At 35.4% G+C, this 18,520-nt stretch overlaps 1 protein-coding gene across 12 annotated transcripts in view; it reads left to right on the top strand.

The window, feature by feature from the left end:
* Positions 1-18,520, top strand: part of WDPCP (WD repeat containing planar cell polarity effector) — a 321,214-nt gene that overhangs the window by 96,289 nt on the left and 206,405 nt on the right. For all 12 annotated transcript variants that reach the window (XR_016229321.1, XM_051842841.3, XM_051842854.3 and 9 more), the window contains 5 exons: positions 2,654-2,738; positions 5,268-5,315; positions 6,189-6,233; positions 7,893-7,963; positions 8,221-8,280. Coding sequence is in view for 11 of the 12 variants with exons in the window: in XM_051842841.3 (XP_051698801.3) it covers positions 2,654-2,738; positions 5,268-5,315; positions 6,189-6,233; positions 7,893-7,963; positions 8,221-8,280 (309 nt within the window). In the remaining variant the exon portion in view is untranslated. The remainder of the gene's footprint in view (positions 1-2,653; positions 2,739-5,267; positions 5,316-6,188; positions 6,234-7,892; positions 7,964-8,220; positions 8,281-18,520) is intronic.

Below are 18,520 nucleotides of genomic sequence, written 5' to 3' on the forward strand. Positions count from 1 at the left end.
AGAGAGAGAGAGAGAGAATGAATGAACCTTGCATCTGCTGGTTCACTCCCCAAATAGCTGCAAGGGTGAGGGCTGGACCAGGTCGAAGCCAGGAGCTTCTTCCAGGTCTCCCGAGTGGGTGCAGGAGCCCAGGAACTTGGGCCATCCTCTGCTTTCCCAGGCATTTTGGAAGGGAACTGGATTGGATGTGGAACAGCTGGGACTGGAACTGGTGCCCATATTGGATGCTGGCACTACAGGGAGAGGCTTAAACATTCGATGCCACCGTGCTGGTCCCAATCATCATCATTTAATCATTAAACTACTGAGATTCTGTGCTTCTTTGGAGACCCATAATATTTTACAATGTCTTTAGCTTTCTCCCAGCCCTAGTGTAGGTAGGATTGGGCCCTTCTATGCTGCTACATTTTTTTATACTGAAGTTTCGATTCTTTTTTTTTTTTTCTTTTAAAGATTTTATTTATTTATTTGAGAGGTAGAGTTACAGACAGTGAGAGGGAGAGACAGAGAGAGGAAGGTCTTCCATCCACTGATTCACTCCCCAAATGGCTTTTTTTTTCTGCAACGGCAGGAGCCAGGTGCTTCTTCCTGGTCTCCTGTGTGGGTGCAGGGGCCAAGCACTTGGGCCATCTTCTACTGCTTTCCCAGGCCACAGCAGAGAGCTGGATTGGAAGAGGAGCAGCCGGGACTAGAACCAGTGCCCATATGGGATGCTGGCGCCGCAGGTGGAGGATTAACCTATGCCATGGCACCGGCCCCTGAAGTTTTGATTCTTAACACAGTGTGACTTGTTAGTTGAACATACATGTTTATTGATAATTGTAGGTGCACTGAGGTCAAATGTAAAGGTGCAGGAAGGGCCAAGGAAGTTTGTATTATATCTAAAATTATTTTTGAATTATCACGCATGAATAGTATAGGAAATATTTTTTTTGAAGATTTATTTATTTACTTGAAAGTCAGAGTTACACAGAGAAGGAGAGGGAGAGAGAGAGAGAGGTCTTCCATCTGCTGGTTCACTCCCCAATTGGCCAAAATGGCCAGAGCTGTACCTATCTGAAGCCAGGAGCCCGGAGCTTCTTCTTGGTCTCCACGTGGGTCTTGAGGACCCACATGAGGACTTCGGCCATCTTCTACTGCTCTCCCAGGCCATAGCACAGCTGGATCAGAAGTGGAGCAGCCAGGACTGGAGCTGGCGCCCATATGGGATGCCGGCACTGCAAGCAGCGGCTTTACCTGTTTTGTCATAGTGCCAGTGCTGGAAATATTTTTCATCCCTCCTAATATTAAAGAAGCTGAAAACGTTTCCTCCAATGAAAGTTGTCTTAAAATACCTCTTAAACTTTATTATTCTGAAGTTTATTGTAAAGAGAATTTTAGCTTAAAAAGAAAATGCCCATAATTTAAATTTATGTATGTGAAGCTGGTGAAATGGCACAGCAAGTAAGCTGCTATTTGTGAAACCTACTGGATATTGGAGTGCTGCTTTGAATTCTGTCTGCTTTGCTTCCTATCCAGCTTCTATCTAATCTGCCTGGGAAGGCGATAGAAGACTGGTTAAGTACTCTAGACTGATGCCATCATGTGGGAGACTGGGAGGGAGTTCTTGGCTCCTAGGTTCAGCCAGGCCCAGACCTGGCTATTGAGGCCTTTAGGAGAGTGAACAAATGGAAGGAACATTCTCTTCCCCTTTCTCTCTCCCTCTCACTGTCACTTTGCTTTTCAGCTAAGTCAATAAATTGCTAAGTGTATTACTAATATATAGTACCATATGTATTTCTAAGCAAACATTTGAAAATTGTGTAAATTTCCTTCAAATATATGGAAAATATTGACTTTTTTTCTTTTCTATTTAGACTGGTCTTTTCCCCAACCATTCTATATTGATAATGTTCTACTTGTTAAAGAAAAAAAAAGATGTTAATAGTATCCATTACTAACCTCTACTATTAAAATGGGAGGAAATAGAATATGCATATTTTTACTAGTCTAGTTATTTAAAAAAATGTAGTTAGAATAGATGATCTGGATCCATCATAACTGCAGATTAACAAACTAGTCTGAATGCTAATGTGTTTTCACACCATTTACTTTTGAGTAATTGTATTTCTTACAATAGTAACTATATATCATTTACCTTGCAAATTCCCCTTTAATTAGCCTGTTTATATGTAAGAGATTATAAATATTTGCTTTATATATAAAATATGCACCACAAAATGTCCTTGAACTTAACAACTACTTAACAGATTTTTCTTTTCCTTATAAATACAACTTTTTGAAAAATGCCTAAATACTAAATAATTCTAAATATACTCAGAGCCTTCACCAAACATATGCTATTGAAGACCCAAATATATATATATATATACACACATATACATATACATATATATATATATATATTCTTACCACATTGCTCAATGTGATGTCATATTAAATCCAGAAAAAGAAGTATATTTCCCCCTTTTTCTAGTTTGTTTCTGGATGGTTAACCAAGGATACAATAAAGTATGTTTATTCTAAAAGACCGTATCTCAAGTATCAGTAGTGGCAAATGATTCTTTATTTTTGTCATTTATAAGGTATGTTAGTTTTTTGGGGGGCAATAGAAGATAACTAATTGGCACTTTTTTGATTATTTTTTAAACAGGACAGAGATTACGTCTGCCGTCAGATGTCTTTCTGCTTGACTGAACTACACCTGTGGTCTTTGAAGAATACCTTACACATTGAGGGTAAATGAGCTCTGGCTCAATTTCAGTTTTTTCAAATATGTTATACCATTATAAATAATAGCTTAGAGTCTGGATTCTGTACCTCAGTGATGTTCTTTTCTTTATATTTAATGAAAGACTGGTTAATGGAAAAACAATTCCTTTTAATTATTTATTGACTTTTTTAAAATTTGAGTTTAATTTTTAGTTTTGAAAATTTTTATTGGTCTAATTTTTTTACTTTTTTATTTATTTATTTGAGAGGCAGAGAGATAGTGACAGAATTTTTTTTTAAAGATTTCTTTCTTTATTTGAAGGTCAGAGTTACAGAGAGAGGGAGAGATAGAGAGAAATCTTCCATCTGGTGATTTATTCCCCATATGGCTACAGTTGCTGTGGCTGGGCCAAGCCAAAGCCAGGAGCCTAGAGCCTCCCCCAGATTTCCCATGTGCTGTGGGTGGTGGGGGCCCAAGCACTTGGGCCATCCTCTGCTGCTTTCTCAGGCACATCGGCAGGGAGCTATCTTGGAACTGGAGCAACCAGGACTCAAACCAACACCCATTTTGGGTGCTGGCACTTTAGGCAGTAGCTTTACCTGCTGTTTCACAGTGCTATCCCCAGAGAACTCATCTTCTGACTCAGTCTCCAAGTGTGCACAACAGTTAGGACAGGGCCAGGGCAAAACCAGGAGCAAGAAACTCAATCCAGGTCTCCCACGTGGGTGTCAGGGACCCAAATATATGAACCATCATTAGCAGGAAGCAGGAATCAGGAGTGAAGCTGAGACTCAAATTCAAGCACTTTGATATGGGGGCATCTTAATTGCTAGCACAAAAGCCTACTTCTTGTTTCCTCTTAAGTTACATATGTGTTCAATTTTTTCTTGGGATTATTCATAATAACTGATTTTACATTCATAAGTATTTACAAGCTAGGTAATTATAAAGGAGTTTTTATATCATATTAAAGTGACATTCCAAACATATGGCTAAGATGTACAATTATATTCATATGTTCTCTGTTTCACATTTCTTTGGGGGTAATATATGTTTTCTTTTTTAAAATGTTTATTTTATTTATTTGAAAGACAGGAGTTACAGAGAGAGCTAGAAATAGAGAGAGAGGTCTTTGATCTGCTGATTTACTCCCCAGATGGCCACAATGGCCGGAGCTGCGCCGATCTGAAGCCGGGAGCCAGGAGCTTCTTTAGGGTGAGAGACTTGGAGGAAGCTCCTGGCTCCTGGTTTTGGATTGGTCTACCTCTAGCCATTGGGACGATTTGGGGAGTGAACCCAAATATCTCTCTCTCTCTCTCTCTCTGTGTCTGTAACTTTCCTTCTCAAATAAATAAATAAAATCTTTAAACCCCTACCCCCCATTTAAAACTAAGATAGAGCATCTGTTATGAAAAGTACACATATTGTAAGGGCGTATTGTAGATGCACCTATAAAATCACATTTCAGGTTAAGAAATAAAACATTATCTACATCTGAGAAGCTAAACTCATGAGTTTTTCCATTGAATCCTTATTAAATATTTCCAGTCTAACTAGTAGTCATAAATTGCATTCTGTGTCTCAGTTAATGGCATAATGAATAAAAATAAGTACAGTAAGTACACATGATTGACTGTTTTGAAAAACGATATGTAAAATATTAGTTAAAGCAGTAATTAATGTGTTTTTGTGGTTTTATTCAATTAGGAGGAAGTCTGGAGCAGCCAGTCGCTAGGGGGCAGCCTTACTGCTTCCACTTCTTTCAAGACAGTTGTATCCTCCTTATGTTAGTTAACAGTTATTTTGCATGGAAGAAAACAAATGTTACTTCAATGAAAGAAATATTTCATTATTCATAGATATGACAAAAATTGACAAAATTATTTTGTACTCCCTGTATTTAAATTTTAAGAACAGATTCCTCGGTTAAATCAGTCTCAACATCTGGGAAGCCTAGCTTTGCTGTTTAAGTAGCCCCAGCAGAGTATCCGAATTTGAATGGGTTTGGAAGGCTTTTTGAATCTAAACAAGTTTCAGATAATAATTTATCCATACCTTCCTCTAATCCTCCCTTTCTTTCCTGCAGATTTCCCCCAAACGCTGTAGGATGGGAACTAGACTTTTGAGCTATAAATTGGAGAAAAGAAAGCCACAGCTTGGAATCCAACAGTTAGGGCATTTTCTTCCATCCACTGATTTCATTTGGCATTGCTTAGTGGCAGTTCCTTTTGGTAGCGCCCTGTGAAAAATATCAGAGGAAGTGTGAAAGAGAAAACTTGGTCTTCCTTGATTTCAGTTCTTTACTAATCTTTCCCTCATGCCATTCTAGTTTTGTGTAAATCTTTTTTCATTAGACTGATAAACTTTCCAGTTTCTGCATATCCCTAGAATAGATGAACCCATGTCCAGATGCTTTTGAGCTATTTTATTTCTAGTAACATAAGGAGACTGTTTCTTCTCTCCTCCCTACCCTTCCCCCCAATATAATATGGTTTGGCTTCTTATTCTCCAGAGCTTTTTATCATAATTTAATGTTATTTCTTCTTTTCTATAGATAGAGACATCGGGATCTACCAGTATTATGACAAGAAAGATCCATCAGGTAAAGTGCCTATTCTATTCAATTAATTTCTTATAAACTAAATATTCTAAAGTGTAAAATATTGACCATTAAAAACCACATTTTTGTGAACTTTAGATAAATTCTTGAATTTTAAGAAAAGTAACTTCAGATCTTTAGAAAAATGCTGAGGGTTGATATCTATCTGTTCTGTATAAAATAAAGCAATATTGATAAAATATGGTAGAAGAAGATGAACATTTTTATTGTACTGCTGATGAGGCTGATAACAGGATAGTCTCTTCACGTTTATTTATTGGTGTCCCAGTAGAGGGCATTGTTAATGCGTGGGACCCACTGATGCTGGCCTCCCGGATCCTCACCTGATATCTGAAATAGGCATTTCTGAGTGAATGATCAATTTTCTTTATCTGATTAATCCTGTTAATCCCAGAAGTTTTATGATGGGCCAAAAGGTCTTTCTAGCTAGAGTTACTTCCTGTTTTGGTCTCTGTTGAAGTGGGGCTTGTGTGAGCATTCTGTGTGCTTAGCTTGGTAGTTAATAGGCCGGCTTCATGGTTCTGATGACAGACTGAAGCAGCTTCTGTTCTGGGCTCGGTTGCAGTTCCCTTCTCTATCTGATGAGATTGGAAGCTCAGGATATTGGCCCACCTGTTGTGCTACGTAAGCCTCTTCAGTGCAAATTTAAGAAATACTTTTATGAAATGAAAATATCCAAATTGTGACATTTTTCCCAACTCTCTTAAAGTTGAATAGATTAATTCCAGCAATGTATGTAATAGTACATTTTATATATATATACATATATATAATGTATATTATATATACATATATATATAATACAAATAATTCCTAATTTTTGTCTTCTTTTCATCTCCTCTGCCATAATATCAGCGACAGAGCATGGTAACTTAGAAGAAAAGCAGAGGCTGGCAGAATGTAAGCTTGCTTTATGTGTTTTTGGATTATAAAATTGGAAAGTTCAGTGTTTTAAAATGTTCTGCTTTTTGCACAAATAGGGAACTTCTTATAATTACAAATTACCATTCTTTAGGGATATAAACATAACAGTAAGAATTATAGTTTTTAGATCTTTGTCATTTAGACTGTTGAACTCTATCAGTTTTGGTAAGATATGCTTATGTAAACCCAAATCTCTGTTATTAACTATATTTAATATATTTTAAAAAAGTACCATGCTTAAATTCTGATAATATTTATTTATTCATATTTTGCCTGAATTGCTAATGTTTGCCCATTTTAAGAATATAAAATTTGAAATATCTATGTTAGCACTTTAGTCATTTTTGTCTTTTTTGTTCTCAGATATATGTCAAATATATATAATATGTCTATGATGTAGTATGGTTTTAATGACTTTAAGTTAAATGTAATTTAAGATTTTTATATGGAATTCAGCTGGAGTTGAAAATCCTACTTGCTCTCTTGTTTTAAATGGCTGAAATGATGTTTAGATTTTTAAAATACTGTATTAGTGGCTGCAACACAGATTTTAAAGTTTATACACATTCTGTACATATCAGAATTATGTTTATATAACCAGTTTAATTTGCTGAATTGAGATATATAATATTTCTACTCTGAAATGTAAATATCCGTCTATATATGAGGAATCCTCATGAGGTTCATGGAAAATGCATATTATGAAAAACCTGCATGGATTTCAAAGTTTTTTGTATCAGATGATCTTGTCTTTTAATTTTACTTTTCCTTGAACTATTTGAAGGACCCTTAGTTATTGCACACACAACACACACATACACATACACTCTCATATATACATACACATATATATAAAACTCTTATTTGGAATTATTGGTTAAGAGACTCCAAAGCAAAATTAATTTTTCTGATAAAATAGTATAATGAGTTTAGCATTTTACTAATTTTAAAAGCAGAACTATTTTCAGTTTATTTTAGGTTAACATTGTTACTGTGCTAAATAATTTGATCTTTCAATTAAATTTATTTAAAAAGAGCTTTTCATTTATAAATTCTCATCGAATCTATAGAGTATTATTCTAAATTTAAAAGAGAATTTTTAGTTCCAGTTGAAAACTTGAATTTTCCTCAGATTTTCCCCTTAGTTTTATTATATGATGCTTTGATACTCAATTTAAAATTCATTTTTATGTATCATTTTTGTATTTTATTTCTTTTCTTACAATATTTTTATTCATGAGCGTTTTCACATCTGAGTAGGCCACTTGGAGAATTTGGAATTTCTTTTTTATTGAACATTGAATTATTTACATGAAAAAGTTGGTTCAGTGGTAAAGAATGGGTCATTTACCAATAATTATTACTATATTCACAGGCCTACCAAAATTTCACAGAGATTCTCTAAGCCTTGTTGGTTGTCATCATAAAATTATGATCAGGGAGATTGTTGTGTGGTAAAAATTCTGTTCCTGTGACAAAGCTTTTCAAGAGGTTGTCATTTGATGATAGAAATGAAGCCCACTTCCTCTCAATTATGGAGGTGTTTTATTTTAATCTTCCTAAGGCACACTGCTAAGCAGAGTTTCCTTTTTTAAATCATGTTTAACTAACTGTAGTACATGTTTTATTTGCCAGCCCGAGATTATCCTTGGACGCTCAAAAATAGACGACCAGACAAACTTCGAGACTCACTCAAAGAGTTGGAGGTATCTTTCAAAAAGTTTCAAAAATGGCAACAAACAAATCTGTTTTAAAACATCTTTCAACAGCTTTAATTTTCATAAAGGATCAACTCTCATGGTGATGATAGCTCTGCTTTTGTCCAGTGAAGAGTTCCAAAACAGTTGCATCTTTGTGTGGCATGTTGATTTTTTTTTTCTTTTGCTTGTGAATTAGAAGCACTTTAACTATGATGACAATGTGTGTAGCCAACTGCACTCTCTCTTTTACTGTTGTCTTTCAGGAGCTGATGCAAAACAGTCAGTGTGTGCTGAGCAAATGGAAGAACAAATATGTCTGTCAGGTAAAATGGTTTGACAACCTTTTGCAGTGTTTAACCAATGGAGCTGAAAACTATGTAGTAATTGATGTTCTTGTGTTATGAAAGGTAATGGAAAAAAATTTTTAGGAGTGGATATTTCATAGTTTGAATGCTAGTCATTCTGAAACTAATATTAGACAGATTGACACAAGCCATCAGTCAGTGTAGTTGTACCAATATACTATAAATAGCTATAAAAATCTTCAAAATTTTTTAGTTTGAATTTGTAAGAATGTTTTATTAGATGTTAACTACCATATATTGAGTCATATTTTGAATAAAGAAGGAACCACAGGACAAAAGGTATTTTGGCATGCCACTCTTGAAGGCATTTGTAAAAATCATGCTTATGGAATTCAACAAGCTGATTAGAGTGAGACTTAATACAATGGACATTTGTTCGTATTTTTTGAGCCTTCTGACCTGCACTGTTAAATATGGTAGCACTAGTCACATATAGCAATTTGAGTAATTAAATAAAATTTAAAATTCAGTTTCTCAGTTACGCTGGCCACATTTTAAGTGCTTAGCATCCACATGTTATCATAGTGTACACTGCAAAATATTGCTGTTGTAAAAAGTTATGTTGGACAGTACTGCTGGGGCCTAGGCAAGGGGAACTAAATATTGAATGGGCCTAGATTCAGAACATGATTAGGACAGAATAATTAGTGAACATTCATCACAAAATAATAAACATGCCTTGGATTTTTCTTATAAGCCCAGAAATAATATTTGCCTAGAAAAAAATTTGTTTGTGATAAAAAGATAATCATTAGTCATCCATGAAATTGATGTTTTATCAGTACTACTACTAATTATAACTGATCTCTGTAATCCTATGTTCCATATCAATTTAAATTCTTATTTACAGCATGACTTATTTTATGCTTAACTATTCTCATTTGCAATGTAGGCCCACATTTCTATCCATGAATTGCAACATCACATTTGTAGTAATTATAAGCATCTTAATCTGTCTTGAATATAGACTGTCATTTTAGTGGATTCTTGTTTTTTCTCATTTTTTGTCTAAATTAGTCTATCTTTACTCATGGAAATATTGAGTTACCTTCCCTCTTGGAATGTATTTACTTTCCAGAGACTATGTACAAAGCTGAATTAATATTTTTAGAAACATATTACTTCCTAAATTCACTTTAAAATGCTGTCCCAAAGAGTGGAATGATTTTAAAATCATAGTTTATTTGCATAAATAATTAAGTTTTAACTCAGTTTTAAAACTTGAATGCAAAATATACTCCAGAAAGTTTCAAACTTATGTAGATCAACTTGTGGTTCTTAATGCTATTGCTCACCTTAAAAACAGACTCAGAATTATTTGACTGTAGGGCAAGCCTGCCACCTATAGTAAGAGGTGTGTCTCATGGCCTCCACCCTTACTTTCACTCAGGGTAAGTTGGAACATGTCAGGCATCTTAAAATATGTGATAATCATCCCAATAGACAGTTCTTTTTAGATAGATTTTATTACATTTTAAATTAATAGCAGGTTTGGTTATATGTCCTGTAGGAGAAATGTTGAGGAATGGTATCTCTCACTATTGAGTTAATTCAACTCAGAAAAAGCATTTTCATGACAGAATCTTATACAAAATTACTTTTGTGATGTACAATTATCTGACAATATTGAATATTTAGGCTACTGTATCAGTGAGTCTGCTGTTGACATTTCCAACAGGACTTACCCCTTTTTAGATTTTGTAATACTTTGTACTTTATTTCTGTAGTGAATAAGATATTCCTAAATATAGATCTTATACTCCCAGAACATTCTTGATGTGTTATATTTTAAGAAGTTAGCTTCACCTCCATCCTGCCCACAGGTCTGGATCTATCCCCACAACTTTAAAGCCTTTGACACATCTACTAACATTATATATTCACTTTTTTCAGTTTCTAGATAGAACTGTTAGCTAAGTTCTCTAAAAATGTAAGTGAGTTCTATTCCTGAAGACCTCTTGTATCAAACTAAATTTAAAAAGTGATGTTTAAGGTAATTTTTAGCATAATAATCCCTTAACCCTTTCTGTTAAATTTGGTGTAAATCTTGTAAAATTTTCCTTAGTTATGAGTCTTCCTTTTGTGTATCCCACTCCAGTTTCGTGGTTCCAAAGATAATACATGCTTAAGTTCTGTTAGTGATTTCCCCATAAATTTATCCCTACAATGGCAGCAGTTGACCACAACATAATGTTTTATAACTCTTACAAAAGGAGAGAACAATATGTTGGTGCTTTTGCATTCAGACTCCTCCATTTTTTAATTAGGCCACTCCTCTATTAATGTAAATTTTTTAGTTCCAAAAAATGGTAAATATAGACTTTATGGAATTTACTTTAATTATCTTCTTTTTAAGGAATTTCATTTTTTTAAGAGGTCCAATTGTTTAGAAATGAGAGAAGTAATTACAACAACATAAAAAATTTTAGAGGATGTAATCTGAGCTTGGAGTCTTTCTCTGAAAAATGAGTACTTAGAGGTTGTCATCATTACTAAAATTTAGTTAATTGTTCATCCAATGATCTCTAAATTATACAGTTTAAAAAAAATTCCTTCCACTTGTAAATCCAGAGCAGATTACAAGTCAAGGCCTACCTATACATTTGTTTGGTATACAAATTATATGTTCAGATTCTTTCTTCAGATGATGCCTATTCATATTTTGAGATGCATTAAAAGATATGAGATATAAGTTAAAATTTTAGCTTTATTAGATATTAAATATATTTGTCAATTTTTTTGTTTGGGTTTCTGAAAATAATTTCATTAAGAGAAAAAATTTAATACTTTGCTGTTTTGAAATACTTAAGCCATTTTTACAAATTATTCTTAGGGAATAATAACTTCAGCATTAAAACACTATTATTCATCACCCTGATAGAATTTTAAAATTCTGTAAAATAGGTTTTTTTTAAAAAAAGATTTATTTACTTATTTGAAAGTCATGGTTACAGAGAGAGAGAGACAGGGAGAAACAGAGATCTTTCATCTGCTGGTTCACTCCCCATGTGGCTGCAATAGCCAGGGCTGAGCCAGATGGAAGCCAGGAGCCAGGAGCTTCATCTTGGTCTCCCATGTAGCTGCAGGGGAAACAAGCACTTGAGCTATTTTCCACTTCTTTTCTGAGGGCATTAGCAGGGAGCTGGATTGGAAGTGGAGCATCCAGGACATGATCTGGCATCCATATTGGATGCCAGTGTAGTGTAGCAGTTGGTGACTTTACCTGCTATATTATAACACCAACCCCAAGTATTGTGTTTTTATTCACATTCATATTTTCAGATTATTGCAGTTTAAACCAATGTTATCTTTAAACATAGGTGTAACCTCAAGTATGTTGATTTTAGATTAAATTATTTGAATCATGTATGTGCATTTAATTATAAAAGTGAATAATATAGTCAGCTGTACCCTGGTTTCTGTCCATAACAATTCGAGATTTCCAGGCACAATGTTAAAATGCCAAGTAAAGATAGTTTCTTTTTTTAGTTCTTGGAATGAAATATTTGACAGGCTATGTGAAAAATACAAATTATTTTCCAAGCTTGTCAGGTAAATTATGACTTTATGGAAGTCATTTGATCACAGTTTTCTTAGTTGTAGAACCTGATCTTTCTTTTCTTCAAATTATGTGGAAATCAATTTAATTTCCTTATAATAGTGGACAAACCATGGCATCAAGATATAGCTATTAGTGATAGAATATTACTTACATGAAACATATCACACAGTATTTATTGCCTATAGGAATCACTAAGGAAGTGTAAGGCATGAACTGAATCCCCAGCATAACCTATTCAAGAATAGTCATGTGAAATCACTAAGACGCTATTGAGTGCTAAATTATGTGACACCAAGTAAAAAGATGGTAGAGATTTACAGAAAGCATAGGCACAGTATAATCTGAAATAGTTAAGAAAAATTTTGCAGAGAAGTCACAATTTTACTTGGACATCAAGGCAGTTATAAAATTTAGTGAAGCTGAGGAAAAGTTTTCCAGGAGAAGGAATTGAATCAACTGAGATGGGAACTCTGTATGGTAGTGAAGAGGTAGGCCCATCTGGGAATCAGTGGTTCATGTTGACGAACAAAGTCCTGGGGCCGGTGCTGTGGCACAGTGGGTTAAAACCCTGGGCTGTCATGCCAGCATTCCAAATGAGCACCAGTTTAAGTTCTGGCTGCTCCATTTCCAATCCAGCTCCCTGCTATTGCACCTGGGAAAGCAGCAGAAGATGGTCCAAATGCTTGGGCCCCTGCACCCACATGGGAACCCTGAAAGAAGCTCTGGGTTCCTGGCTTTGGATTGGCTCAGCTCCAGCCATTGCAGCCATTTGAGGAATGAACCAGCAGATGGAAGACCTCTCTCTCTCTCTCTCTCTCTCTCTCCCCCTCCCCATCTCTCAAATAAATAAATAAATAAATTGGATTTTGTTCTTTTTTTTTTTTTAATTTTAAGTTTGAAAGGTTATTTGGAGCTTCCTTGTGGAGGCTTTGAATGTCACACTAAGATATTGAAACATTTTCCTGTAACATTGTGGACACTTACACAAGAGGGTATACTATAAAAATTAGACTTAAAGAAGGATTAGCCAGGCAGTGGGATATAGAGTACACCTGAGAACCAGAGGCAGTAACATTTTCAGTTTAAGAACAGTGAAGATAAAGTGCAGAGTTTTGAAAGCCAGTGAAGAAATTTAGAATGGTAGATAAAAAGTTTACTAGTTTTCACATTAGTTACATATGGAATATCTAAAGATAATTAAATGATATTATTGGAAATATGGAATTGGAGGGAAAGGTTGGAGTTGAAAATTTGGGACTAAACAGACAAGGAGGTGGTATTAAAGCCATGCCAACTGGTGCTGGTGTTATATGATGTGGTGGGTTCTGCCTGGGCTCTGATTCGGCTTCCTGCTAATGTGCGCCCTGAGATGCCATGGATGGTGGCTCAAGTGGGGTCCCTTACATTTACATGGGAGACCTGGATGGAGTTCCTGGCTCCTGGCTTCAGCCTGGCCTAGCCAGGGGATCTGGGGAGTGAACCAGCAGATGGAAGAATGCTCTCACTTTGCCTTTCAAGTAAATAAATTTAAAACAAATAGACTTTAAAAAAAAAGAAAATATTTAATTAAAAAATATCTAACTGGGTATTCTTATTGGAGGAGGTAAATATTTTGGGACAACAAGTAAGAGCCAAGGATCCTCTCATTTAGGGGATAAGAAAGGAGAGTTTAATCAGTAAGAGAAAGAGAAAGATCAATCAGAATAGTGAGGAACATGGAGAAGTTTGTTCTCTAAAAATCAAAGGATTTAGAAGTCAGAGGGCTTGAAAAAGGCTTAAAGCAGATTTTGTTTCCTGTTTTATTATTTAATTACATATAAGTCTCAATATTATTAAGTTGTTTATCAACAGACATTTATTGAGGCTCACCAATAAACTTTATATTAGGGACAGCAGAAAATACTAGATGGAAACTCTTACCTTTAAAGAATTTAAAATATATTTGGGAAACAGAACTACTGAGCAAAATTAAAGAGTAATTTGAGATTAAATATTCAGTATAATATCTAAACATATCCAAAGTTGAGATTTTTGCTAAGAAGGCATTTAAGATTTCACAGAGGCAAATGGACTTATGCTGGATTTTGAAGGAAGAATGTAAATTAGATAAATAGAAAGGAAAAGGTATTCTTAGTAATGGTGAAAAATGCCCCAGAGATAATTTGTCTTTAGATAATTAGAAGTTAGGGGTATGAAAAGATTTCTCTGTGGATGTTTACTTGATGACCTGCATGACCTGCATGAAAAGCTAGTTTCACTGCTGTGATCAGCAAGTGAATGAAATTGTCTAGGATCCCCCTGGACCAGTGAAAGTTACTTTCACAGGATGTGGCAGTTTAGTACTTAATATTTTCCTGCTTAAAAATAAAAATATTTAGTGGTTTCCTTCAAAAGTATAAAAATAATAGACATGCTTAAGGTAAAGAATTTGGAAAATACAGAAAAGCCCAAATGAATATGAATCATATTATCTGATCATTTAGTATTACTTCCTATTCACTATTTGATGTTTGTCTTTTTATTATATGCATATATAACTACTTTAAAGATTATATACTTGATATACATACACTGATCACATGGTCAGTAGAACTATTTTAATACATAATATTTGGAATTAGTATATTGTATATGTTTCATGTCATAAAATACATGTGTGAATTTCATACTGAATTAATGAATTAGGTCATTGCCAATATTGTTGAAGCTGCTCATGTATTCTTCATCTAATTCCCCAGTTTTTTTTTTAACCTCATAGTAAAATAGCAGTGATATACTGCTTTTTCCACTCCACAGATAAGCAGATATTTAAATTGAACATAAAGTGTTTGTGAAATTATAGGAAAATTAATACTGGTTGTAGTATGCAGTTGCCAAACTAGAAAATAATTCTGTTAGATAATGTATACTACTAGAGAAACATTCAGATAAATGTCCAATAAAGTGAATATTCAAAATAGAGAAATATTTGAAGCCATCTCATGTCTGCCAGTCAGTGTAGAACCTTTTATGTAACTCTGATTTCATCTATATAAAATATTTTTAATTGCCATGCATATATATTTCTGTATATAAAACTTTTATTTGCAGATTTATTTTATTTGTTTGAAAAGCATACACACACTCAGAGATCTCCCATCCACTGATTTACTCCCTAAATGCCTGCAGTAGCCAAGGTTGGGCAGGCTGAAGCCAGGAGATGGGAACCCAATCTAGATTTCCCACATGGGTGAGAAGGACCCACCTACTTGAATCATCACCTGCTGTGTCCAGGGTATGCATACTTCTACCTACTAAGCAGGAGCTGGAGCTGGGCCTTGAACCCAGGTACTCTGATATGGGATGAGTGTCCCAGGTGGTATCATAATTGCTACACCAATCACTTGCCATAATGTGTACAAAATTATTTAAACTTGAACCAGAGTCACAATTCTAGTTACCTCTGATATCCTTTATTTTGATATTTTGTAATTCTCTAGAAATTAAAGTTCTTTATCGCTGAAATAACTCTCTTTTTAAAAACATGTTTAAAGATTTATTTATTTATTTGAAAGTCAGAATTATACAGAGAGAGAGGGAGAGGGAGAGCTAGATGGAGGGAGGGAGGGAGAGAAAGAAAGAGAGAGAGGTCTTCCATCTGCTGGTTCACTCCCCAATTGGCTGCAAAGGCTGGAGCTGTGCCCATCTGAAGCCAGGAACTTCTTCTGGGTCTTCCACGTGGGTGCAGGGGCCCAAGCACTTGGGCTATCTTCTACTGCTTTCCCAGGCCATACAGAGAGCTGGATCAGAAGTGGAGCAGCCGAGATCAAACCGGCACCCATATGGGTTGCTGGCACTGCAGGCAGTGGCTTTACCCACTATTCCACAGCTCTGGCCCCCACTATTTTTTATTTAACATTTAAGTAGCTCTTGCTATGTGCCAGACAGACTTTAAGTATTATATATTCTCATTTTTACTTCTTACAGGATAAATATTAAGTCGTTGTGCTCTTCAGAACTATGAGAAAGTTGATGTTGCAGATTAACTACACAACTAGTAAGCCATACTAGAATTCAAACTCAGGCCTCAAAATTTATGCCTTTAGCCTCTATATATACTGTACTGCTTTTCAGCAAAACATAAATATAAAAAAATTCAAGAAAAAATATTCAATAAAAATAACATTTGGAACACACAGAGGTCTTCCCATTAAATACGAATGATTACAGCTGTGTGCTCATTCTCATTTCTGTTTATTACTTATTTAAATTAAAAATAATATATAAAATCGTGAGGGCAAGGAGAATAAAAAGGCCATGATGACAGGGGATACCAACCAGTTTTGGGATGTCATAAAACTAGAAGGCTACGTGGTACCTGGGTTTGCAGACTACTGCCTTTGCTGAAGCATCTTTGCTTGCAGCAGAAGATGTCAGTGGGAAGCCAAAGTTTTGTGCTGCAGAAACACAGAAAGATACATATATAGTAGAATCTGCAACTGAAGATAAGAGGCTATGTTGAAAGTTTATATAAAGAGCAAATGAGATGGGATGGGTACACCAAAAACAGAGGGTTTCTGAACTTGAAAACACTTTAACGCAATAAAAAGTAGAAGTGAGGTGGCTAGATTGAAAATAAGGGGATTAAGTAAGTCTATATCTGGAATGGTGAGATTTTCCCCAGCTGCTTCCCCTCTACAGTACCTACCAAGGCTTATGTCTCCATGTTACTTGTTTAGAGGACTTGTTTCCGGAAAAAATGACTATTTCTCCAAAAAAAGCCTGTAGATACCAATATTTGGCAGTTCCTTTGAAAAACCGTAAATCTGCCAATTAATCTTACAGTGAAACTGAAGTTAGTAAACCTGCCCATGCACATCAACTTTCTACTCACCTTTAAATATAAACAGAGAGCCAGAGATCATACTTTAGAGGGAATTCTTCATCTAAATCTGGTATCTGTAAGTCTGAGGGTGAAATAAGGAGAAAATGAAAAGAATCGGGCAATGCAATAAACAGAAGGATATTAAGAGAATGAAAATGAGTATCCACAGAGAAATAAGAGGTTTTTCAAGCAAGTATACTATGGTATTTTTTAAAAAGATTTTATTTATTTATTTGAAAGAGTTACAGACAGTGAGATGGAGAGACAGAGAGAAAGGTCTTCTGTCCGCTGATTCACTCCCCAAATGGCTGCAATGGCTGGAGCTGCACTGATCCAAAGCCAGGAGCCAGGAGCTTTTTCTGAGTCTCCCACATGGGTGCAGGGGCCCAAGCACTTGGGCATCTTCTACTGCTTTCCCAGGCCATATCAGAGAGCTGAATTGGAAGAGGAGCAAACAGGACTAGAACCAGTGCCCATGTGGGATGCCGGTGCCGCAGGTAGAGGATTAACCTACTGTGCCACAGTGCTGGCCCCTGCTATGCTATTTTTTAAAAGAAATAACGAAAAGGGAACATTGGCAGATTAAGAATATGAGCATGTAAATTTAAAAAAATGAAGAATTAACAGGCAAAATTGAAATATCTTATAATGAAGAATAGAATGAAAAAGGGATATAATTATGAGCCATAGATGAAATAAGAAAAGTAGCGCAGTAGAAGGTCCAGTATCTAACTAATAGAAATAATAGAAGGGAAGAAAAAATAATAGAAGTATATTTCCCTGAACTGTAGTTTTGAAAGGACCTAATGATTAAAAAAAGACCAATATAAACCAAAGATATAGAGAAGAGCAAAAAAAAAAAAAAAAAGCCTTTATATAATAAAATGAAAGGGAAAACAACATGATATATTTAAAGGGTTGTGAATCAGACTTCTTTTGTTGTGTAAAACAAGTGCCCATTTGATGAATGATTTTCTCAGGTTAGTATTACATACACATGAATGCACTTTTAACTGATGCAACTTCTTATTTAGAAGTGGGGGATAGAAACAGAAGGAACCACTATGAGAATTGAACATGGTTATCTTTGAGAAAGATAAGAGGCTCTAAGAGGATAGGCCATAAGCAACTGTTTATTTTAATGTATTTTTTACATTTAACAATTAACACATGCATCTTAAACATGACCAGTGTCAACTTGGATCATCAGAGAAGCAGATGCCAAGATGGTACTGACCATGCAAAAGATTAATGCTGGATATGTGAAAGATAGTAAGAAAGGGAGGAGGAGTAGTAGGTGGGAAGAGCCTTTTGACTGGAATGTTGGTCTGAAACCTGTGAAAGGACAGGGAGGAAAGGAGGATAGAGTAGAAAGAGCTCATGCTGCAGCACAGTACTGAGAAAGTTCAGCCAAGCCACATGTTGTCCCTTGGAGAAGTCACCTGTTGGACAAGGTAGGACTGGCTGCAAATCCCTCCATGCCAGCTACTTATGGAGGCCCCTGCGGAAAGTGTAGCCTCTGTCAGTCGTTTCTGTCCCCAGCTTCAGTTCCTCTTGGAAGAGCTCTAAGTGGTACATACTCATGGCCATTGCACTCAAAAAAATTTGTACTAAAATCAGAAGTTGTGTGCATGCATGTGTTTGTGCCCAAGTACAATACTGTATCTGAATAATACAGTTTTTTAAAAGATACATGTATTTGAAAAGCAGACTGACACAGCAGAGTGGGGATGTAGGATGGAGACAGAGAGATCTGTCTGCTAATTCACATC

Source organism: Oryctolagus cuniculus, chromosome 2 (genome assembly GCF_051225735.1).
Source record: "Oryctolagus cuniculus isolate XC-2025 breed Fujian yellow rabbit chromosome 2, ASM5122573v1, whole genome shotgun sequence".
Taxonomy (NCBI): domain Eukaryota; kingdom Metazoa; phylum Chordata; class Mammalia; order Lagomorpha; family Leporidae; genus Oryctolagus; species Oryctolagus cuniculus.